The sequence below is a fragment of the Ruditapes philippinarum genome, unplaced genomic scaffold (assembly GCF_026571515.1).
Source record: "Ruditapes philippinarum isolate M1 unplaced genomic scaffold, ASM2657151v2 ctg1078_1_1_1_1, whole genome shotgun sequence".
Classification (NCBI taxonomy): domain Eukaryota; kingdom Metazoa; phylum Mollusca; class Bivalvia; order Venerida; family Veneridae; genus Ruditapes; species Ruditapes philippinarum.
In genome coordinates this window covers 223732-246326 of record NW_026854045.1, presented here as the reverse complement: position 1 = coordinate 246326, position 22595 = coordinate 223732, and the positions used below count along the sequence as shown (strand labels likewise).

At 33.7% G+C, this 22595-nt stretch overlaps 2 protein-coding genes across 2 annotated transcripts; one reads left to right on the top strand and one right to left on the bottom strand.

Moving 5' to 3' along the window:
• The first annotated feature begins 7716 nt into the window (after nt 1–7716).
• On the top strand, nt 7717–14523 carry LOC132738794 (retinal homeobox protein Rax-like). The gene is made up of 5 exons (XM_060726394.1): nt 7717–8022; nt 8543–8795; nt 9414–9563; nt 11555–11600; nt 12586–14523. The coding sequence occupies exons 1-5, from the start codon at nt 7950–7952 to the stop codon at nt 13069–13071; spliced, it is 1008 nt and encodes a 335-aa protein (XP_060582377.1). The 5' UTR covers nt 7717–7949; the 3' UTR covers nt 13072–14523.
• A 2496-nt stretch (nt 14524–17019) lies between these two features.
• On the bottom strand, nt 17020–22313 carry LOC132738782 (glycoprotein-N-acetylgalactosamine 3-beta-galactosyltransferase 1-like). The gene is made up of 5 exons (XM_060726377.1): nt 22098–22313; nt 21387–21473; nt 19655–19843; nt 17823–18484; nt 17020–17386 (listed from the first exon to the last, which is right to left on the bottom strand). The coding sequence occupies exons 2-5, from the start codon at nt 21466–21468 to the stop codon at nt 17243–17245; spliced, it is 1077 nt and encodes a 358-aa protein (XP_060582360.1). The 5' UTR covers nt 21469–21473; nt 22098–22313; the 3' UTR covers nt 17020–17242.
• Nucleotides 22314–22595: the final 282 nt, after the last annotated feature.

Sequence of the window (22595 nt, the reverse complement as noted above, 5' to 3'; positions counted from 1 at the left end):
ATGTTTTATTTGTTAAATAATGCCGTAACGGAACAATTTCGTGGTAATATGGTCACGAATGTTTACAAAAAGTAAAATGCAATAAAACTGATCATCATACTCATAGATCTACTTATATGCTCAAAGCTTATTATTATTACAATTATCATCATCATTATTATTATTATTATTATCATCATCATCAGCAGCAGCAGCATCATCATCATCATCATCATCATCAGCAGCAGCAGCAGCAGCAGCAGCAGCAGCAGCAGCATCATTACCACCATTATCATTTTACTAACAGAAGAAAAAATAGTTCCTATCATAACATTTAGGCGAAAGTAACATTATAAAAATAAACAAATTTCTCAGTTCAAAGGCTTGAGACAATATTGAGTGTATATACTGTACATTTGCGACGTGTTAATACAAATATTGTTACACATTTACAAATTCATATTATTAAAATCATAGTAAATACTCAAGTGTATTTCTAGTGTTTATTTACTGTTAAAGTTTTTGTAAAGTGTTGTTTTTTCATTCGGCATTAAATACAATTTTGCATGTGTTTCAATTTTCACACACTCGTTAATATATGAGCCGCGTCACGACAAAACCAACATAATGGGTTTGCGACGGATGCGCAGGCTGGTCTGGATCCATGCTGGTCGCAAACGCATTACGTTGGTTTTGTCGTGACACGGCTCATATGTTTATTTTTTTGTTGTGTATATACATGTTAAATTTGTTCTCTGTTTGAAAGGTATCAAAGGCAAAACTTTCTCGTTATTTGCCTGAAAACTTTTTCCTGTTGTCTTATAATTATTTTTGCATGGTATTATTCATTGAATTAAAATCAATCGTTGAATTTCAGTTGTTTTGTTGTGTGTTGTTGTTATTTTCTAAGATTTCCTTCATGCAAAATCATTCAAAGGGAAAATCTATAGATAGCTATGACAACAAATACAAATGTATCAAAAGGTTAGAAATTGCTGTCTCGGTTTTTTAGTCTGTTCATGAAAGGTTATGAAAGTGCAATCTATCCTCCCGCCCACACCCTGGCACCGCGTGCTTTATAATTCAACTATAATCAATTTACTAGTCAGCATGTATGTTTGTATATGAACTAGTAATCGATAGCATGTATATGTTTCATCAAATAATGTTCTTGGAAGTGTTACAAATGTTTGATATTTTGAAGCGTTCCAACGACAAAGATGCGGCAGTGTCTATTCTAGGTTTCGAAAAACAGGGAGGTGGGGGATTTTTATCGAAAAATGTGAATTTATTACATTTGTTGATCTTTTATCTTCTTTCTCTATGTAAAATTTCCCCCCTGCCTCTGAAAAATAGGGGGGGGGGGGAATTCTCAAAAACATGAGTGAATCCTCCCCATATCCCCCCTCCTAGAATAGACACTGATGCGGGTGTAGTCAAAGTAGCTTAATCTGGCGTTCTTCTTATGATACTGAATGGTCCTATTGTTAAAGCAATATAAAATGTGTGGTAAAAGAAACTATGTTGACATTACCAATCATAATAATATCCTCATTCGTTCTTCAAAATAAGATTTATAACCTGAAAAGTTTTTTTGTACTTGTCGATATATGTCATAAATATTTTGTTTTCGTTTCGGTTAGGGTTTCTGTCGCACCGACTCTTTAAGGATCATAATTATACACAAAAATGTATCGAATTTCCGGTTCAGACCTCAGTATTTCTGGCACGAGTGGGCACACGGAAAGAGCCACCTACCTTTCGTTAATAAGCCGGATAGCTTTCTCCTAAGAAAGTATTCAATGTCTTTGTTAGGATTTGAACCACGACTGTGAGGGGCAAGTGATTCGAAGTCAATGACTTTGACTGCAGACGATGTCACATTGACAATGACATGGTCAAATGCCCACTTTCCAGATTAACACGGGTTGGAAGACCCCTGTTGCCCCTCAGTGCATTATTTCAGGCACGCACGAGCACCCGAGAAATACACTACTGTTGGTTAAGTAACTTTTAACAGTCATCTTCAATTGATTTTAGACAGTTTCAAAACTTAAAGCAAGGCAATTCCGCTACACAAATTCAGCAGGTCAATGTTTAAAATGAGCTGCAGTTAGGACAGTGAGATTCCCCTTGTGGCTGAGGGGTTGATGCATCAGAGTGATCGTAAGAGGCGACTAAATTGGTTCGAATAATTGGAGTTTTTTTACCTCTAAGCTTCAACAGGCGACAGCGGTTTTGATCCATGGTGTTGCTTTCAGTTTGTAATATCCAAGGTTCCTGTTTTGACGAAGTGAAATAACCTGTGTTTGTGCGCCGTAAATCCAAACAAACAAACAAAACAAAACAAAAAACAAAAAAACAAAAAAAACAGTGAGAAATTATTAATTGGGTTGCTCCAATACGTAATTTATGTACTTCTTAAGTAAGCCAATATAACGGGGAAGGGCGCGACCCGTGGGGTGAGGACACTACTTGCGTTTACCTATGTAGCTTACATCTAGTCTGCTCATTAACATCACATTACATAGTAATTTCTCTTTACTGAGAATTATTTTCATCCTCATATAAAGATTAATAATGAAATATCAATAAAAATGTGTTTATAGCGTTGTACAAAAAGTCACTTTCTCAGTTCTACATACGGTTATAGATTTTGAGAGTTGAACTAAAGATTTTGTGCGAGAGCTGGTGCAAAAGATACAAAATATCCGAGTCACGGTGCATATCCATATCGGTACCCTCTTTGCGAAATCTGCTGAAACGGTACCCTCTTTGCACATGCACAGGCCACTCTCTGCTAAAAACAAACCAGCGATTGATAACAATACAGTAAAATTTCAATATAATAAGGAAAGAAGGTATGACACGTAGAAAAGATGTATACCACGGAACACTAGAATGTTTTATCTATGTGCTGATTTGTCATGTTCCCGTTTTTCATGTACTACAAATTCACAATAAGCTACAAAAAATCGACATGCCTTGCTTCGACCATCACCTCGACATATTTTTTGGGCTGAAATAAACCTGTGGCTTGATTATATATGCATCATACATATTTAATATGTTCATATACATATCATCTTCGGACAAATGGCAGTATAGTGTCAAAAATAAATGAAAAATTCATAAAAACATCCTACTTTCGGTTTTGCAACGGCACGGGCTACCTCTCTTCATTTGAATTTTTATATCACAGGTACCCTCTCATTTTTTTTCACATATAGGTACCCTCAAGGCACGACATATGCTTTTATTTGCGTTAATCGTTAGGTATGTAATATTTCTTTATTTATGTAAATATTACATACTTAACGATTAACGCAATTAAAAGCATATGTCGTGCATTGAGTATACCTATGTGTTAAAAAATGAGAGGGTACCTGTGATATAAAAATTCAAATGAAGAGAGGTAGCCCGTGCCGCTGCAAATCTGAAAGTAGGGTGTTTTTATGAATTTTACCATTATTTTTGACAATGTACTGCCATTTGTCCGAAGACGATATGTAAATGAACATATTAGATATGTATGATGCATATATAATCAAGCTACAGGTTCATTTCAGCCCGAAAAGTATGTCGAGGTGATGGGCGAGGTAAGACATGTTGATTTTTTGTAGCTTATTGTGAAGTTGCAGTACATGAAAAACGGGCACATGGCAAATCAGCACATAGATAAAACATTCTAGTGTTCCGTGGTATACATCTTTTCCACGTGTCATACCTCCTTTCCTTATTACAATGAATTTGTACTGGCTTGTTATCCATCGCTGGTTTGTTTTGAGCAGAGAATGGCCTGTGCATGTACAAAGAGGGTACCGTTTCAGCAGATTTCGCAAAGAGGGTACCGATATGGATATGCACCGTGCGAGTGGACAGTGTGTTTTATATGACCCCATTAAAACATATGATTAACAGTTTACATTAAAGGCCCGTTAAGCTTAAATATGCTTAATATCTTAATTTTCTAAAAGATTTTTATTTAAGTGTCCTGTTCAATTCAATTGAATACTCTTTATCGGTAAGTCAGGTTACAAATATGGTAACAACATGACAATTTATCTAAAATATTAACAATATGTGGGTTAAATTTAAATCATATATTAAATAGCTATTTATCAATATAAGGTAAATGAGCATTATGTCACGGGGACAGAATAATAAATACGTTCATGTTATTCGTCAGATGGAAAAAACAACAATAGTGACAAAGAAAAAGACAACAAATACAGCAAATGTTGATCATCAAAATACAGTCAAACCTGTAGTTAATGTAAACAGATACCGTGGGAATATTTATTTACTATAGTATTACTATTTAAAGTAGGCACGCTTTCTATGAATTATTCGTGGCATTTCCTTGTAATTGCCAGACCTTTTTTTAACAAGGTTAAAGCTGCATGCCTCCAGATGAGTCAAACATATTTCCAGATGAGTCAAAAATATTTCAATAAAATCAACTTATGTTTGACATTTTTCGTAGATTTTAAGTGCTGTTTGTAATGGGTTAATTACTTTCCTTGTTCACTTGATATTATTTTGCTTCTTAATACATTTTAAAGTTGTTCATGAAAATTAGCACGAATCTGGAGCCATGCTGCTTTAAGTGCATCGGGAACAAAACAAAAAAGGATAATGCATAAAAAAAGGATTACTAAACAAACATTTAACTGGTATGGTTATAAATGCAATTTGTTCTTCGTGCTTAATTTTAGTTTTTCTTTTGGATATTATACCAGTTGTTATCAAATATTACATTTATTCTTATTGCGCAGATGTTAAGTAGAAGGATGATATATATATAACGTAGATTTAATGTGATTGGGGAAAATATTTTACTTGTATGGTGGCTGATTTGGTACACTTTGCGCGTTGCGTTGTCGATAGCGACAACACCCTATATCGGAATCGCCTTTTTGTCTTGTCGTCCTGTCGCTAGCGAAACACGCCAAACGGCTTGCTGTCAAGTGGCGCATTGTCGCGATGTCGCAAGTCCTTCGATTTGAGCCGAGCGACAATGTGCCATCGCGACAACTCGCTGCCCGACAATGCTCCGTCGCTAGCGACAACACGACGCACAAAAGTGTTCCAAGTCAGTCACCATATAGTTCAGCCGACCTTTCTTGAAACGAAAGGGAAAGGTTAACTTATTGGACACCAATTGTATATTATGTTAATTTGGACTATCTTTTAAATGTTGTCAGAAAAGGGCGATATTTTTAAGTTCCTTGGTAGACTAAGAAGACAGAAGTTGTGAAACTTTAAGCATATTGAGCCTATTGATATAGTACAGTTTTATATAACGTTTTCTAGAAGCTAGGAAAAAGGACATTTGAGAATATAATGAAACTCATCTTCCAAATCGTTAAGTTGACATTGTTGGCATTTTCGTTCAGCATGTGGGACAAAAGACTGCCTCCACCCGTACTGCCTGTTTCTATAGGGAGCCTGGGGTTACCTGTTCTTAAGTTTAAAAAAGGTCAATCTTAGATAATTATGTAGTGTAATGAGGTACTGTTCGAAATTATTGTCGCATTTAAATGATTGGTATGTCAGACCTTTTGAAGAACCTGTGAATGAACTATTCCAGTTTTGCAAGAATTGGTCAATCAACGTACGTTTTATTGTCATACTGAACATTTTTAAGATTGATATTCATTTGGTTTTCCCATATGTATGTTTTACCTGTGTTATTTAAAATTTGTTTTATATACTGTAACCATTTATAACTTTAGTTAGAACTGAGCATTATATCATAACATACTTGAGAAATTTTATTTCTTTTACCCATAACTAATTTACACCAATAATTCACCATCCTCGATTTAATGACTATTTCCATTGGGTAGCGCCCAAGCTCTCCGTATAGCATATATAATGGTGTACTTTTGTGCTTTTAGTAATAGTTCTTAGGAAGTTATTTGTACCGTTTCAATTAAATCTAGTTTTTCGAATTCCCGACCTTCGCAGCTAAAAGTAAGTTTATGAACAATAGTTTGGTCTCAAATAATTTTAACTGATATCAACTGGGATATTAAGGTTAAATTTTTTTTATTAAAGTATATGCATTAATTGCTTTATTTGCTTGGTTAACTAAATATTATCTAGCTTTAAGGAAACTTCCAAAAAATTAGAAAAGTACTCCCAAGTATTTATATTCCTTTATTATTTCAAGTGGCTCGTTGTTTAGGAGGAAACGGAAATTACCGGGTTTATTCTATCCAAATATAATTATTTCAATCGGAACAAATTCGGCTATTATTCATAATCCGAAAACTGACGGAAAGGGCTGGAAAGTTGCGATTGTAATTATTTTAGTTAAGTAGGCCTCAATATCAAATTGTTTATACTCTAGAAGTTTGAGTCTATCATCCGTGACTTCATGTTTAGCACAATTCAAATACATGTATCGACTCGATATTTTCGGAGACCCATCATAGACATGTTTTCGATAATAAAGTTTAGCTTTTCATCTACAGGGAGTTGTTTTATATGTTCAAGTCCATGGCCGGTTGGATTTGTGAATTTGAGTGTATATTAGAATTTGAAGTTGAATGACAAAAATGTTCTACTGACGTCACACCCGTTGATCGACGTTGACGTTTCTGCCTTTGAACATATTCACTGTTCTCTCTGTCAAAATTGATGTTAGACATTGTAGCAGTATCAAAACTTCACTGGGATTTATTTGGGATACACAACTTACTGTTATCAAGTTGATATCAAGCTAAAAAATCTTGTTTTCTTTCGATAAAATCAGCGTCAAAAATAAGACGTCCGCCTTTTTTGTACCCACAATTCAATCTCATTTCTAAATTTTAGAAAAAAAATGTATTTTATTCCAAATCTGTACGGTAAATTATGTTTAAAGTTTATTCAAATATTGATTGACCGAAACAATAGAAATGTATCATTTAGATACTATTGTAAAATGTTGTTTGAAAAATAAAAGTTGATACAGTTCTAATTAGAATGAATATTTATATGATGAATATCATCATTTTGTTTTAGAACATTTTATTATCTGCTAAAGAAATAAATATAATATCGGATCATATGTATCTCACACTTGCCAGCATCTTCCATATATAGTTGTTTCTTGTTTTTATATTATTATTATTATTATTATTATTATTATTATTATTATTATTATTATTATTATTATTATTATCATTATTATTATTATTATCATCATCATCATCATTATTATTATTATTATTATTATTATTATTATTATTATTATTATCATCATCATCATTATTTTTATTATTATTATTATTATTATTACGTCTGAACGTAAAATATTCATTGTATTCCAGACCTTTCATTATAGACCAAGTCACTTTAAAATCTATAGCTATCTTTGATAATGTCTTTTGAAATTAAAATCTTAATGTAAGCTTTACAAAAATGGAGAAAACTATAGATTTTGTTCACAGCTGGTGTATTTCGATTTCACGTTACACGAGCGTTAATTTCTTATTTTCAAGAGATGCGTCAATAACAAATATAAACACAAGTTTAATCTAGCACGCGCCTTGTGATAATAGGCTGGTTTTAAACGATATTACTAGATGGAAAATAGTTATTGCGGCGGAGGCAGGCTTATTGATTCATAATTAGAAACACGCCCTCCTAGTTAGTTACTGCTTATTCAAAGACACGCCCCATTATTGATTAAATCTCTCTCGAGCGTAGCGTATACGTTCTATTATGGTTAAAATAATTTTAATTATATTATAAATATGTGTTAGATGAATCGCAAATCTTTTCCTCTCATAATGATATGAATATTTCACTGCTACCGTATAAGGTGTTGATAAGATAGGCATATAAGAATTTTACAGAAGACGATATTAAATACCCCTGGAAAATATAGTGTTTATTTAATAAATAACAAAACAAAAAGAAAAAAAAACTTTAATTTATTTGGTGGTTTTAACTTTTCGTTCTTTTATCGATAGAAGATGAACAGTAAATTTTTCAGCATTGATTCTTTGATTGGAATTAAACAAAATAATGAGGAGAAGTCAAACCGAGGTGAGATATTATTATAGTTATATAACCATTACTACCATTACTTGTCCATTTTTCAATCTGGATACAACCATTCGTCGTTTTCAGAGAAAGTTTTAAATTAGGTACTGAAAATAGCGATCAGTGCAGACCGTTTTTTGGTCTGCACTGGTTAATACATGGGTAGAATCACGGTTAAACGTTTAGAGTGTGTAATGCTATACATTACTATTGTTATAATTATTATTATTTTTTTTTTATTATTATTATTATTATCATCATTATTATTATTATTATCATCATTATTATTATTATTATCAGCATCATCAACATCGTCACCATCATCATTTTCATCAACATTTTTAATATCTTGTTTAATATACATTCATGTTGCATTTTATTAGTTTAATAATTTTACAGTGAATTTATTTTTGGTAATTGTTCGTGTTGGTATGGACGGATCACCCAATAAACAGCGGCCGATTTTACCTACAAAAGCAATAAGTCGGATTTTTGAATAAATCTAATAACATCAATGTTTCAGCGCCAAGAGATGACGATAGTGAAAACGATGACCTCAGCGATGACAGATTAGAAGATGATGATAAACATGATAGCGATAACAGACGGCTTAAAATACCCTCATTTCATGCAAGTATAAGAGACAGTAATAGACATTCCAGCGTGCACGAGTCATGCTCGAGCACGAGACACGAAAAATCCATACCCGAGTCAACCGTACCCGGTAATTGTCGACCGAAAGCATGTAGTTCACACCATGTGGAATCAGTACATAGGTATTTAACAGTTTTATTTTATATGGGACATCGCTTGATAATTTCATAAACCCAAACCCCTGCTAAATGTGTAATATAGATGGGGGCCTAGCAGCCTAGAGGCGTGCAGTTTGTGACCTAGCGACCTGGCAAAGTGTCTTTCTTACAAGTCTGAAAGTCGCCTGCTAGTCTTGGGATTTTTTATAGGCTCTACAGGAATAATATAAGTCTGTTAAAATCAAAGATACTTGAGTATGTAATGATTAGTTTGAAAAAATGTGAATGAAAGGCAATTTATTTTGATGTATATAAGAAAACTGAGTTCTCTAATATTCTAAAAGATCTGAATTTGCTAGCTAGTAACATACTATGTATGTATAATCTTTCAAATATAGTTTTAGAAATTGTTAGTTTGCTTAAAGCACAATAAGAAAAACATAACTAGCGATACATGTATACAGTTTGTCTCAGATAAATATTAGGGGCTTTTCAAAGTAACTAGGTATTATTTTCAAATAACATAACAATTGATAATGAATTCATCAAATCGTACGAAATTGTACAATAAGTTTCATCAATTTAATTCAATAAAAGGAATTAAACGATTTTTATTTACGATTTTCTTTGCTTTGCTTTCAGGTATGAGGACCACAGAACTTTATCCGGCGAAACATGTCCGAATAGCTGTAAACTTCCGCCAAAACAAAAACGACTGTCCCTCACGAAGCACCAATTAGGGGAGTTAGAGAAATGTTTTCTGAAAAACTATTACCCTACCGAGGCAACTAGGTGAGTAATTATTATTGAAGGAATAAAATCCTTTTTTAATATACAAATCAAAAACAGTACTTAGTATAAAAGACTCTAGTACATGTAGAATCCACACAACCCAGCAGAATCTTTTTATTTGGTATTAAAAATTTACAAATGTACATGTACATAAATAGTCATTCAAAATAATGCATATTTAGGAAACAAGGAAACGAAATAAAATTTACTGGAACAAATTTAGAGCGTAACTGGTATTAACGTGAATATAGATAATTATTATCTTCTTAAACACATAAAAACGAGCTATTTTTTAGATGGATTTTTTTTTGTAAATTAAGTTTGGAGGCAATAAAGCGTGCAAATGAGCTGATGAATCCTCAAAAATACATACAAAGTTTAAAAGTGCATTTATAGTGACTGAAATAAAATAAAATTATATTAATCTGTAAGAAACAATTTGAATGGTTTATACTAAATATGACAGAATTGGGTTATTTCATCCATTCCATTACCGTGCTAAATATGTTTAATGAACTTTACCAGCATTAAATCTGGACGAAACCATTTATCATTTTAGAAACAATTTTGAAATATGTATTGACCGAATAGAAACAGTGCAGACCATGGTCAGATTATGATCTTGTCTCTGCACTTTTCGCATAGGTAGAATAAGTTTGAGCTAGCGGAAGTAGTATTATGTGGATAGGAAGTGACGTAAGCAAAGATAAATGAACCGTGCCATGACAAAACCAACATAATGCGTTTGCGACCAGCATGGATCCAGACCAGTCTGCGCATCCGTGCAGTCTGATCAGGATCCATGCTGTTCGCTTACAAACCGTATAACAAGTAGAGAAACTGATAGCGAACAGCATGGATCCTGACCAGACTGCGCAGGCTGGTCTGGATCCATGCTGGTCGCAAACCCATTATGTTGGTTTTGTCGTGACGCGGCTCATATAGTTTTGAAGACATTTTAACTTACCAATACGACTAATTAGTATGTATTACAAAAGAGGCGTTCTGCTTTAAAGGAACTCCACTGGTCCAAAAAGCTTAAAACATAAAATTTGAATTACTTACATAGATTAGCTGGGACACTTAAAACAGAAGGATATGCAAATGATAGTTAAAAATGATACTCGTGAATTTTTGTACTGATCTAGCTCCTTTTTGTGCAACGCTTTTCATTTTTGGTAATTGGGTAATAATTTTGAATAATAATTCTGGAAAAACCGAGTGGGCGAATGATCTGAAATTTTGCGCACAACTTATTTGTCTAGATCTACATCAAATCGAACATTAATTTCGAAAAATTATTCCCAGTCCTGTCGTGTCAAAAAACCTCAGTCGAGCCCCTTTAAGCATATTAAAATAATATGTTATTTCGTCGGTACGATTGTTTCATATTTACTAATCTACATGTAACGTATCTCTATGCATTACGTTCTCCTTTGTAGAGAAAAAAAATCAACCTTATGTCGCAGATCGATTTGATCTTAAACATTGTTTATCTTCAAACTTCATTTAGTTATTGTTTTCTATGAACATCAAAAGGTATTTATGGCTCACCTTTTCATTTTCATGCTTTGTCATAAAAGTATGAAAAAAGTAATGTTCAATAACAAATGTTTTAATTGCCGCTAACTTGTTGTTTCAAACTATAATGTTCTTAATGTGATGTTTTTAGCATCTCGATTGATTTTTACCCATTTATTCATATCTAAGGAAACTTTTTAGCTTTTTCTGCCAAAGAAAAGTCAGGTTTCCCCTCCGTGCATTATTTCAGGCACGTGCAGACAGCTGACGTAGAACCACTGACCTGTGTTGCATAATAATATTCGGATTCCTTACGGGGTTCCGAACCCACAGCGGTGAGCGACAAGTGATTTGAAGTCAATTATCTTAATCGCTTGCCCACCATGGGCCCAATTATTACTTTTATTGTTTTATGTTAATTCTTATCACAAAAGAAAATTACAAAATTATTAACTATGTTTTATTTTCAGAGAAGAATTAGCTGTACGGCTCGGTTTGTCACATGCCAGGGTCAAGGTATGGTGATTTTTTTTTATTATCTATTCATCATTTTGTTTTGTCTAAAACACACATATATGGTATTCCTATTAGGACCGTGTTAGGTTTTGTGCGCGGTAGACCGAAAAGTACGGAAAATTATATTTAAAAAACACAACTGTTCGTGTTTTCGTTTATTTGCCTATTCGACAAAACTTCGAAAAACTGTATCATTGATATAGTATATAGGTTATTTTTTTACATGTCTGTAAATATCACTTATTTGACAGAATTTCAAGTTCCTCTGGTTCAAAATTATTGTTTAATTCAAGGTATACACATAACATGAAGTATATCCTCACAAAATGTACGTATGTTTAAGTAATAGGGAGAGAGAGAGAGAGAGAGAGAGAGAGAGAGAGAGAGAGAGAGAGAGAGAGAGAGAGAGAGAGAGCATCGAAACACGAGGCCGAGTGTTTTGATGTTCTTTCTTTTTTTATCATAGTCAAACATAAAGACACGGTCCCTGTTGTCACAATATGAAACCCCAGAAAAAAGTAACCAATGAACGAGCGTCTGAATATGATATTGCTATCGCTTTCCCTTTCTCTTCCGTCACAATAAGTAAACCCCAGCAGAATTGAGCCAATTAATGGGCATGCTCTGGAGTGCAGGTAACTAATACCTGCACTCCAGTTAATATATATATATACATATATATGAGCAAAAACGCTAATTTAAATTTGCCGTAGCTTTCGGCCTTGCGGCCTTCTTCAGCAGCATTTATTTTTCACGTACATATATATGTATACGATTTAACCCTGACACATTTTCAACAGAAAGGTCCCCAAACTGCAAACTCTAATACAATCTCATCTAATAATTCGTTTACCATCTGGTATATAACCTATCAAATTGAGTTGTTGTTGTAAGTAATTATGTCTGCACATATCGGTTAAGGCATGCATATCATGTTTTCTTTCCTTTTTCCATTTTCTTTTTTCAAAATTATTTTTACTTTCAGGTTTGGTTCCAAAACAGACGCGCAAAATGGCAGAGAAATCAAAAGATTAAAACCGAATGGCAGTCATTCCTACACAACCCATTCACCGCAGCCATAGGGTTATCTCATCATCGTTTATTACTGCAGCATCAGCACCAGTTGCTAGCTGATGCTCAAACCAAGGACTATGACCCTCAGAGTCTTCAGACTCCTATACCGTCACTATACCCCGCCTTTCCTCATACAAATATGGCGTATATGTTACCAAGACAGGACCTGATGTCATACACCATTGGCAAGCCACCAATGCAATCTTTAAACGCTTACATTTTGGCAAAGCAAGCCGCCGTAGAACATGAGAATAACGCTAAAATGTGCTTAACGGATGAGTCCGACAGCGAAGAATCAACTAAAAGTGTTCAGAATAAAAGCATAGCAAATGTGACTAGCGCATCTAGTGTACCTGATAAACCATCAGGGCTTCAAGCGGGTCAGTTCTGGTGGTAAATTATTTGTATACGGAATTATATTGTAATATTTAGGAATTGAATGATATGGTATTTATGGATATATGATAGCAGCTTCGTTATTTACCATTTTTTAAATCAGTTTTAATTCAATTTTCCAAAATAACAAAAATTAATTGTAATATTAGCTTTGAAGTGTAATAAAAGATGTATTTATGAAATATACAACCTCAACTAATACCTCGACGAGTATGGAAATGGATTTGTAAATCCTTCAATCTGGACTAAATCATTAAAGCGACATGCCTAAAGATGAGTCAAAATATTTCAAGAAAATCAAACTTGAGAAAAATAGTACTGATATTTTAAGAAAAAATAAAAAGATTCAAGATAAAAGTACATTTGTAATAATATCCATGTTATATGCGGTTAATGACCCATTTTGCAGTATTTTTCAACATATTTCTGCCGCGTTAGCTTATACTATGTTACTAACTCATTAATGGCTAATTTTGCATATTTTGACCTCTTTTGGGTCATTTACATGGGCTGTAAGTTTCTTTTGCAATGTGTAAATTATTTTCTTTGTTCACTTCACAATATTTTACATTTTAAATACATTTTCAAAATTTACATGAAAATTAGCATGTTACCTACAGGCGTGCTGCTTTAATCAATTTAGGGAAATTTTCAAAATATGTGCTGACTAAATAGCGAACAGTGCAGACCATGACCAGTAAGCACGAATGTTCCGGCTGGTCTTGGGCTGCATTGGTCACATGGGTTTATTATGTCGCCGCCAGCAGGCTTCTGGGTAATATAAACTAAATATATAATAATTTACAACAATAGGTGCAAACCTCTAGCATATTGGTTTAAACATATTTATTCAACAAAGTATTTAACAAGTGAACAATATTTACAAAGTACATTTTGGGATTGGGCAGAAAGCATATTAAGGTGTAATAGTTACCGATATAATAATGCCAAGTTTTGATTTCATCCGCCTGCAATTTGACTTTTACAAGCCCCAGCGAATTGATTTGGATTAATACCATCAGAAATTAGAGCATTTGGGCGCTGTTTAACATAGAAATCTTTAACAGTCATGCCGCACAGTATATAACTTTACAAAGATTAAAAGAAATAGATGTGAACAAGACTCCAGATTGATAGGGGAAAAAACAAGCTTGGAGAGTCGGGTATTTAACGTGTAAAGTACGTGTAATTGTAATGTAATGTAATGATCTATTTATTAATAGAAAAACGAAAGTATCCGAATATCATTCTAGTCAAATGTAATGTAACTATTGTATGTATTTAACTTGAACTAGTCATCAATCTAACAAATGGCTTTGTTTATTATTACAATATTCTGTCCACATGAATTTTCAATGATTTTCATCTTTACATGTTATATGCATTATTTACATATTTCTATATTTTAGAGTTTATATATATGCTGGGAAGAATAAATAAAGTGTTTTATATTTAAGAATTGGTGTCTTTTTTATATATATTTATATATATTACAACGATCCGTTAGCGGCGCATTTTTACACAAACAGACACAGTGATTTTTCAATAACGGGGCTGGAAAAAAAACTATACGGATATGACCGATACCGAAGAACAATAGAAAATTTGTAGAAAATGAATTAAAAACCTATATAGACCATATGAAGTAAATACTAAAGAATAACGCGGCAGACGACAAACAACGCCACGACGGGCGTTTCCATTATTTTGTTTGATTATATATATATTTCCATACAACATAAGGTATTTCTTGCCATTTGTTCTTGTCGATAATTCTATTAAATTCTATCTTTGGTTTATCCAGTACATTTTAGGTGATAAGCGCTAAATGAAAGAGAGAAATAAACTTTTTACATACGACACCACGCGCACACACGATATGCCATGCACGCGCAAACACAATGTGTTACAAATGTATATCTTTTTTTGAATTTGCACGCGAATTACGTGCCATTCATCAAAAGTAATAATGTAATTTAGATTTTATCTAGTTTTATCTATAGATGTCCCTTTTATATTCATTGATGTCGTTTGCTTCTAATATTGGTAGATAAGTTGCCTTTGACGAGAAGTATCAGAAAAGATAAAAAAAAAATTCGTTTGAATCCAAATAATGGGGAAAATATTTCGTTTAAATTATAATTAATAAAGACAGAGATTCGTCAGATAGGAGGTAAATTAATGACGAACGCGGCATTTGAAGCGTTGTCATACACGGAATGATTTTGCAACAGTTTGTGAAACTGTTCTTTTTGACAATTGTCAATATCTGTAATAATCTATGGCTAGTTAACTTTGATGTTTTCCGCCGATGATTGTTTTTTCTTTCACAACTCAAATAATACTCTATCCCAGTTATCACATTGTACATAGACAGGATTGTTAATCGATTAACGAAGAAACCTGTTGCATCTATCATTAGCAATATTGAGGAACGAACGAGTCGCAGAAGACAAAACGAGGAAAAGAAAGTACGAAGACAGGCATGCTGTGTCGATATCAAATCTGACAATCTCTACGATTTGTACGGGAAAAAAACCACACACCTTTCTTTTCATTGCGGACGCCCCACAACCGTTAGCAACATTTGGTAACAAGAAAATCTAATTTTTTGACTAAGTCAAATGTAACATGTTGCAGAGAAAGGCAGTGAAAGTGGTAATTTGTGAGATAGCTTTTTAATCAAGTTTGATGTCACTGAAGCGTGACGCTTACATACAGTTGATGACAAGCTGACAATTATTCGGGTACAACGGAAACAAGGCTGACGAATAATATTGAAAATGTACTAATTATGTACCAGCGTGTTTCCATTTTCCTTTTGCAGCGCTTTATACAGAATAACTCTATTCTGTTTGACTTTATATTAATTAAAAGCCGCTAATCGGAAAATACGGAAGCGTAACTACGCTACTACTCATGTTAACGACAATTTGTCATGGAACGCTCGAGAAAATCATGGATACTTTCATAAAACCAGATAAATAATCCCATTATCTTACATGAAAGTTTGTGCGTTAGTTCTTTAAACAGGCAAACGTATGTAAAGCCAAATATTTTCTATTGAAATTGAAACTAATTTTAGCAATTAAGTGATAAATCTATTATTTTCACAAAACTTTTTATATAAAACTTAAAAGGTGGAATTTTAAGCACTTTGAGAAAATTATATAACTTTTGTCAAAAGCTGTTCCTTATCTTAATTTTTATGGTAAATTATCATGAAATCTCCAATTAACGTTAACTTCTCATTTTCTTGTAAATATATGATAAAAAAATGATGGCGCATCTATGTTTCCGTGAAGAAACACTCCTTTGATAAATTACGCATATGTTACAACATGTTTTCAAACGTAGATATCATTATTATTAAGAATGCTATCAATTCCATGTAACAATAGAAAGGGTGTTGTTTTGTGAGAAATATATTGAGTATATAGAAATTAATCATTCTGATATGTAACAGGTCGTTTGCTGTTTTCTCTGTTTCTCGTGTTATTTTTGCTGCTCCCGGTTCCAGTATTTTTGTGAAGTGTTAAATATTCAACAATTGTAGTATTTGATCAAGTTATCTCGAATTACCAGTTATCTCGAATTACCAGTTATCTCGAATTATCAATTATCCCGAATCACCAGTTATCCCGAATTACCAGTTTTGCCGAATTACTTGTTATCCCGAATTACCTGTTGTCCCGAATTAGCGGTATAACAATGCAGTATGAATCAAAGGCCTTTTTATATAATGTATTGCAACATTGTAGTTCAATGGAACTCCATTATCTCAAAGGGATTATTGTTACTGACTTCTAGTATTGCATAAACATAATTATACAAAGAGTTTTCAAGTTTTGCATGGGCATTCCTTCTTTCTTTTCTAATTTATAAAACAATAATGAATAAGATCTATATAGAATTTTAATTTTTAATAAAAAAATATTAGTGAATTTCTAAATGTACGCAAAACTACATATAAAATACATTTTCGTGTTCATAAACACTTAACCACAAAAAAAACAACAGTCCAAAAGTAATTGAATAAAAAACAAATCAAACTCAAATATTTTAAACATGCCGAGGATCTGTTCGACATAAATAAGCATGATTGTTCAACTGTACAATTCTTATTTGCGTTTCAAACACTGCTGAAGTTGGGTCTGAAAAGTGCACGGAATTCACGTGTGTTCTTGATTAATATCTTCAGTGACATCAATTGAAATCCCATATGGTCTGACGTGGTATAGAAGATGATGGACAGTTAGAATCTGATTCTCCATGTAATGAAATGAGATCGGGTGCTTACTCATGCTCTCTGTTCCCTAAAAAATAAAAAATGTTATATTGTACAAGTCAAATTTTGCTCATATATACACTAACGCCCCCCCCCCCCCCCCCCACCGAAGTGCTCCGAAACTGGGCCAGGGTTATAAAATGTAAACTGTTGTGCTCAATATACCTTCTTTCGAAAAGGGTATTTTTCATATCATGCGAACACCGTGCATTTTACAAAGTACAAAATTGTATAATCTATTTTGTAATGTAAAAAGTTGGTGTGTACTCAATGAAAAATTTAAAAAGTATATGCATTTTTCAAGCCATGGTTTCTGTTTCTTTTACTGTCACGCACCCTGCAACTTTTTTTGTTTTCTTGTTGTTGTTGTTGTTGTTGTTGTTTTCTTCAAACATTTGTAATTTGATGTACGAGTAGTATAAGTAGATGTAAATTAATATGTAGTTTTATATTCTATTACTTACATATCGGGCTCCATTGGCGTCATATGAATAGTACCATAACGGATAGTGTCCTCTCAAATGTGTTTCCGGATTAAAACAATGGAATCTATTCCTTCCGTACTTATCTGTTGAGTTACCAACTTTGACCCCTAAGTTCCGCATACATTTACCAAAATTTACATCGCCTGCTACGCCATGTTGATTTCTGCATAAATTTGATTCGGTGCCATATTTACCAAAACGTCGCATCGCTTCCTTGCTAACCACAAATCCAGACCCGCCGCTAAAATAATCCTGCTCAGCGATTGGTTTAAAATGATGACCGAAATAAATCGGTTCTTCTGTGTTTTGATTGGATAAAAAATATTTTAAATTTTCGACAATGACATAAGCGTCGTCGTCTGCTTTTAAGAACCAGTCACCGTCATTATAATGATATTTGTAAACATAGTCAAAGCCAAGCATAGTTTTCTCTGTCAGATGGTACCGGCCTTCGGATGTATCAACACCAAATGTAGGGAAAGTTTTGTTCGTCTGCGAACTTATAAATATATGCTGATCACATCGTCTGGCCCATGTTCTTTGTACGTATTTCGCACGCTTCTCCAAATTCGCTGGGCTTGTCATTATCCAACAAAATATGCGAAAATTACGTTTTGGTGTATTTTCGGTGCTTCCTGTGTCTAAAACGAATGAAAAAGATGGAAAGGTATTAACCGGTTTTTTTAAGTAAATCAGACTTCAAACATACACATGTAGATCTAAACAAATAACGAATTATTTCGATGAAAAGTTGAATTTTATATTCCTAAATCAAGCTTCAGAGAACCGCGTTCGTAAAAATAGACATGTAGTGACGTAAAATAAAGTGAATATTAATGAAACCAAATAAAGCTTGACACTGAGTATGTAGCTTTTCTACAGAAATACAGAAACATTCTCGGTCGCTATCGCCCCCGTCGAAGTTTTGGGTGGAGTTTCACTCAATTAATCAGTGTAAATATGCATGGTCTTCAACTCCACTAGCATTAAATTACTATTTGTTTTCATGTTTAGTTTCTTAGCTTAGGTTAGACCGAAATCCCGTTCCAGTATTGTGTCCGAAGACTGACGATAAGGGTCGAAAAGTTGCGATTGTAAATTATGTACCTAATTCTCTAGATTTACATACATAATGTCTGTTGATAAATGCAACAGAACGCATATAATCAATGAGATAGTCATGAAAGAAGGGTCAACGATGAGAAACTTGAGGTTCGGCACCCGGAGTAAATTCCACGGCAATATTTCAACGATTATATATAACGTTTCACGAGAAAGATAGGAAAATTTCATGATTATAAAATCTGATTCAAGCAAAAGATAAAAAGGTAAATTGGAAACAAATGTTGCGAGAGCTGTCTAACTTCAAAACATCTTGTTGTAATTGATTAAAATATTACAAAGAAACAAGAAAATACGCATTCTTAAGTGAAAATGAATTTCTTTCATTTATCCTGATATATATCATAGATAAAGTGTGGCATATGTTGTTTTCAATATAACTATTTGTTTTAAGTTATGTCTTAATTTCGTTTCCATGGTAACAACGACAGACTTCTTCCTAAAACTGTGTATCTTCATTGTAAATCAATGTTAAAGCATTTAAATTTGTTTTAAAAAAAATCACGTTGAAAGATCTTATCAAAATGAGCGACACGTGTGTCATTTACGTGACAAATTATATATCGTCTGCTAAAGCTATATCCCACGATCCAATGCGCAATATGTTGTTATCGAACCAATGTTGTTGATTTTTTTCCCTAAAATTAAACAATTTACTTGATTACAAATACACTTTATGATTACTGCACCATTTTTTGACCGTGTATAGTTTGTTGAGTTTGTTAAGCGAGTAGCATCAACGTCTGTAAGCAAAGTTTGAACACCATCTTCCGTGGCGGGTTCACTTCTTGTGCTGTATTTTATTGGCAGCGTATCACGTACGGTGTCTCTAGACTGGGCACAGTTACACTTTAGTGATCGTCGGTTGGAGAATGAGTCTACAAAATGATGATACAAAAATCAGAATTAGTGTCATTGTCGCACATTTCTTTCTCTTTTGGTTCATTTTAAAAACTTTTGTGTATTTATGCGTTTTGCAAACTCGACGAAATACAATAAGTATTGTTCTTACTTAGACTGGATATACTGAAGGGTCGGGAAGGGGTGGTATATGTACAATGTATACATACGTATGGCTCTGGTTTAGGTACGGGTCTGGTCACTGGCGTATGGAATGCCTGGTAGAATTGACCAAACATAGGGGACTGTGTAAGGATTGCTGGCCGCGTGGGTTCAAACCCCCTCTGGGCAAGGCTATTGTTTCAGTGAGAAAGAAATTTTAAACTCATTGCTTAGAACTGGTTGGTTCCAGGAACGGATTCGAGAGTGTTTTAATAGGCTTAATTATAGCTTCCAACACATTCAAACTAAAATAAATTTGTATTGTGTAAACTATAAGTAGGAGACTATTTCAGGACGAGTTGACATGACATTCTAGTTTATTGATGGGTCAGTTGTATTGAAGGGTTGGTGTTTTGGAGGGTTAGTTGTATTGAAGGGTTGGTGTATTGGAGGGTCAGTTGTATTGAAGGGTTGGTGTATTGAAGGGTCAGTTGTATTGAAGGGTTGGTGTATTGGAGGGTCAGTTGTATTGAAGGGTTGGTGTATTGGAGGGTCAGTTGTATTGGAGGGTTGGTTTATTGGAGGGTCAGTTGTATTGAAGGGCTGGTGTATTGGAGGGTCAGTTGTATTGAAGGGTTGGTATATTGGAGGGTCTGGTGAATGGCAAGGCTGATATATTGGAGATCAAACGTAATGAACGGTTTGTAAATTGGAAGTTCTGACGAATGACAAGGCGGATATATTGGACGGTCTAGATATGATAAGGCTGGTAAATTAGAGGGTCTGGTGTATGGAAAGGCTGGTGTATTAGAAGGTCTTGGATATGGAAGTGCTGGTATCCTGGAGGACCTGGAGGGTCCAGTGTATGAATGGTATATAGGAGGGTCTAGTGTATGGAAGGACTGGTTTATCGGAGGGTCTAGTGTAGTAAAGTATATAGGAAGTATATAGAAGGCTCTGGTATATTTGAGGGCCTGGGCTAATGAGGGAGATGGTATGCCGTAGGGTCTTACGTAGAGAAGGAGTCGGTATTTTGGAGGGGCTAAGGTATGGAAGGGGCGAAAATATATGAATGGGAAACATGTGATCTTCAGCAAACTAAATTAATAACGAATGCGTAAGATGTTTGAAAGTTCGAAAAAAATATCATAATTAACCTATGTATTTGACAAATTAACTTGCATTAATGCAAGTAAGTACATACATCAATCTGCTTTTAATATCAGCTCCTAAATAACGCTACGCATTACATGCAAGAAATAAGCAGATCTAAACTCTAGTTAGATTCAATGCTACATATGATAATTATGTAATTCTTTTGAAACTGGCCTGGAAACTATGGAATATGTTTTCTAATGTTTTGTCCTAATCGGTTGACCTTTGTTTTGTTTTGCGCATACATAATTTGATATAACTTACCAGATAATAAGAAAGCATTCAAGTAGGCATAGACAAACCCTAGTGTCAGACCAAATACAAACTCGAGCGTCGGTCGCCACATTTAAACTGGAAAACATTAAATAAACCAGTGACATGTTATGTTCATATAAAATTTCTTTATAGAGATTCCAGCATTTACCATCATGAATTTGTAACATGGATTTGCCCAACTTTGAATTCGGAAGAGTCCATTAATCCCTGTGTTATCTTAAAGAGGCGACTAAATGGGTTCGAATGATTGGAGTCTAGGCATCTCTTAGCTCCAGCAGGTAAGATGGTTTTGATCCCTGGTGTTGCTTTAAGTTTGTAACACCCGACGTTAGCCAAAATTATCTTTCCTGTTTCAGCGCCATATGAACAAAAATTGCGTTGGTGCGCCGTTAAACCAAACCAAACAAACAAACGCAAATGTGTTACGTTAATTCAGCAAGTAAAAAGTCACAATGACAAGTTTGGAGAAAAAAACACACCAAAAATCTTGTGATAATTTGTTAACAAAGGGTTGTGCTATTCTTATTCAAAGCACACGAAGAGAAAAAAAATGGTTACCGTGTATCTATTACATGTATCAAATTTTTAAAAGTTAAAGTAGTTTTCGATTTCAATAAAACAAAACGTTAAAATTTATAGATCATCCCACACCCTTGAGCAAATTACGAAAAAATAATCAACAGCTTTAAACAAACATACCTGTTTTCTCCAATATCTGTTGTCCACGCGCTTCCTTTCCGCGTCACTCGTCAAATATTGAATCAAATGCCAATTGTATTATACTTATGTGTGTATTTAGGTTTCATTATTGTACATCGCAAATAGAGTATTATCATAAAATATAGTCATTCATTATTCAATTATATGAGACTATACTATCGCAGATTCCTTTTACATGTAGGGATGTCACTTGGAGCCGAAACCGCCATCCGGATATCCGGATCAGACATTTGGATACATCTTTTTTCAAAGAAGAAAAAAGAAAAAAAGCATGCAGTCACTGTATGAGTGAAATATATTAGAATCATAAAATTATGAACGGTAAATATTGACACAAAACTGTTATTGTGAAATGTTTGTAAAATTATATAGGTAGAAGATGAAAATCATTTAAAGTCTACATTTAAAACAATATTGATCTAATAGAACAGCTGTTTCTTAAAGGAACCAAGAAATCTTTATATATAATTTTTAATT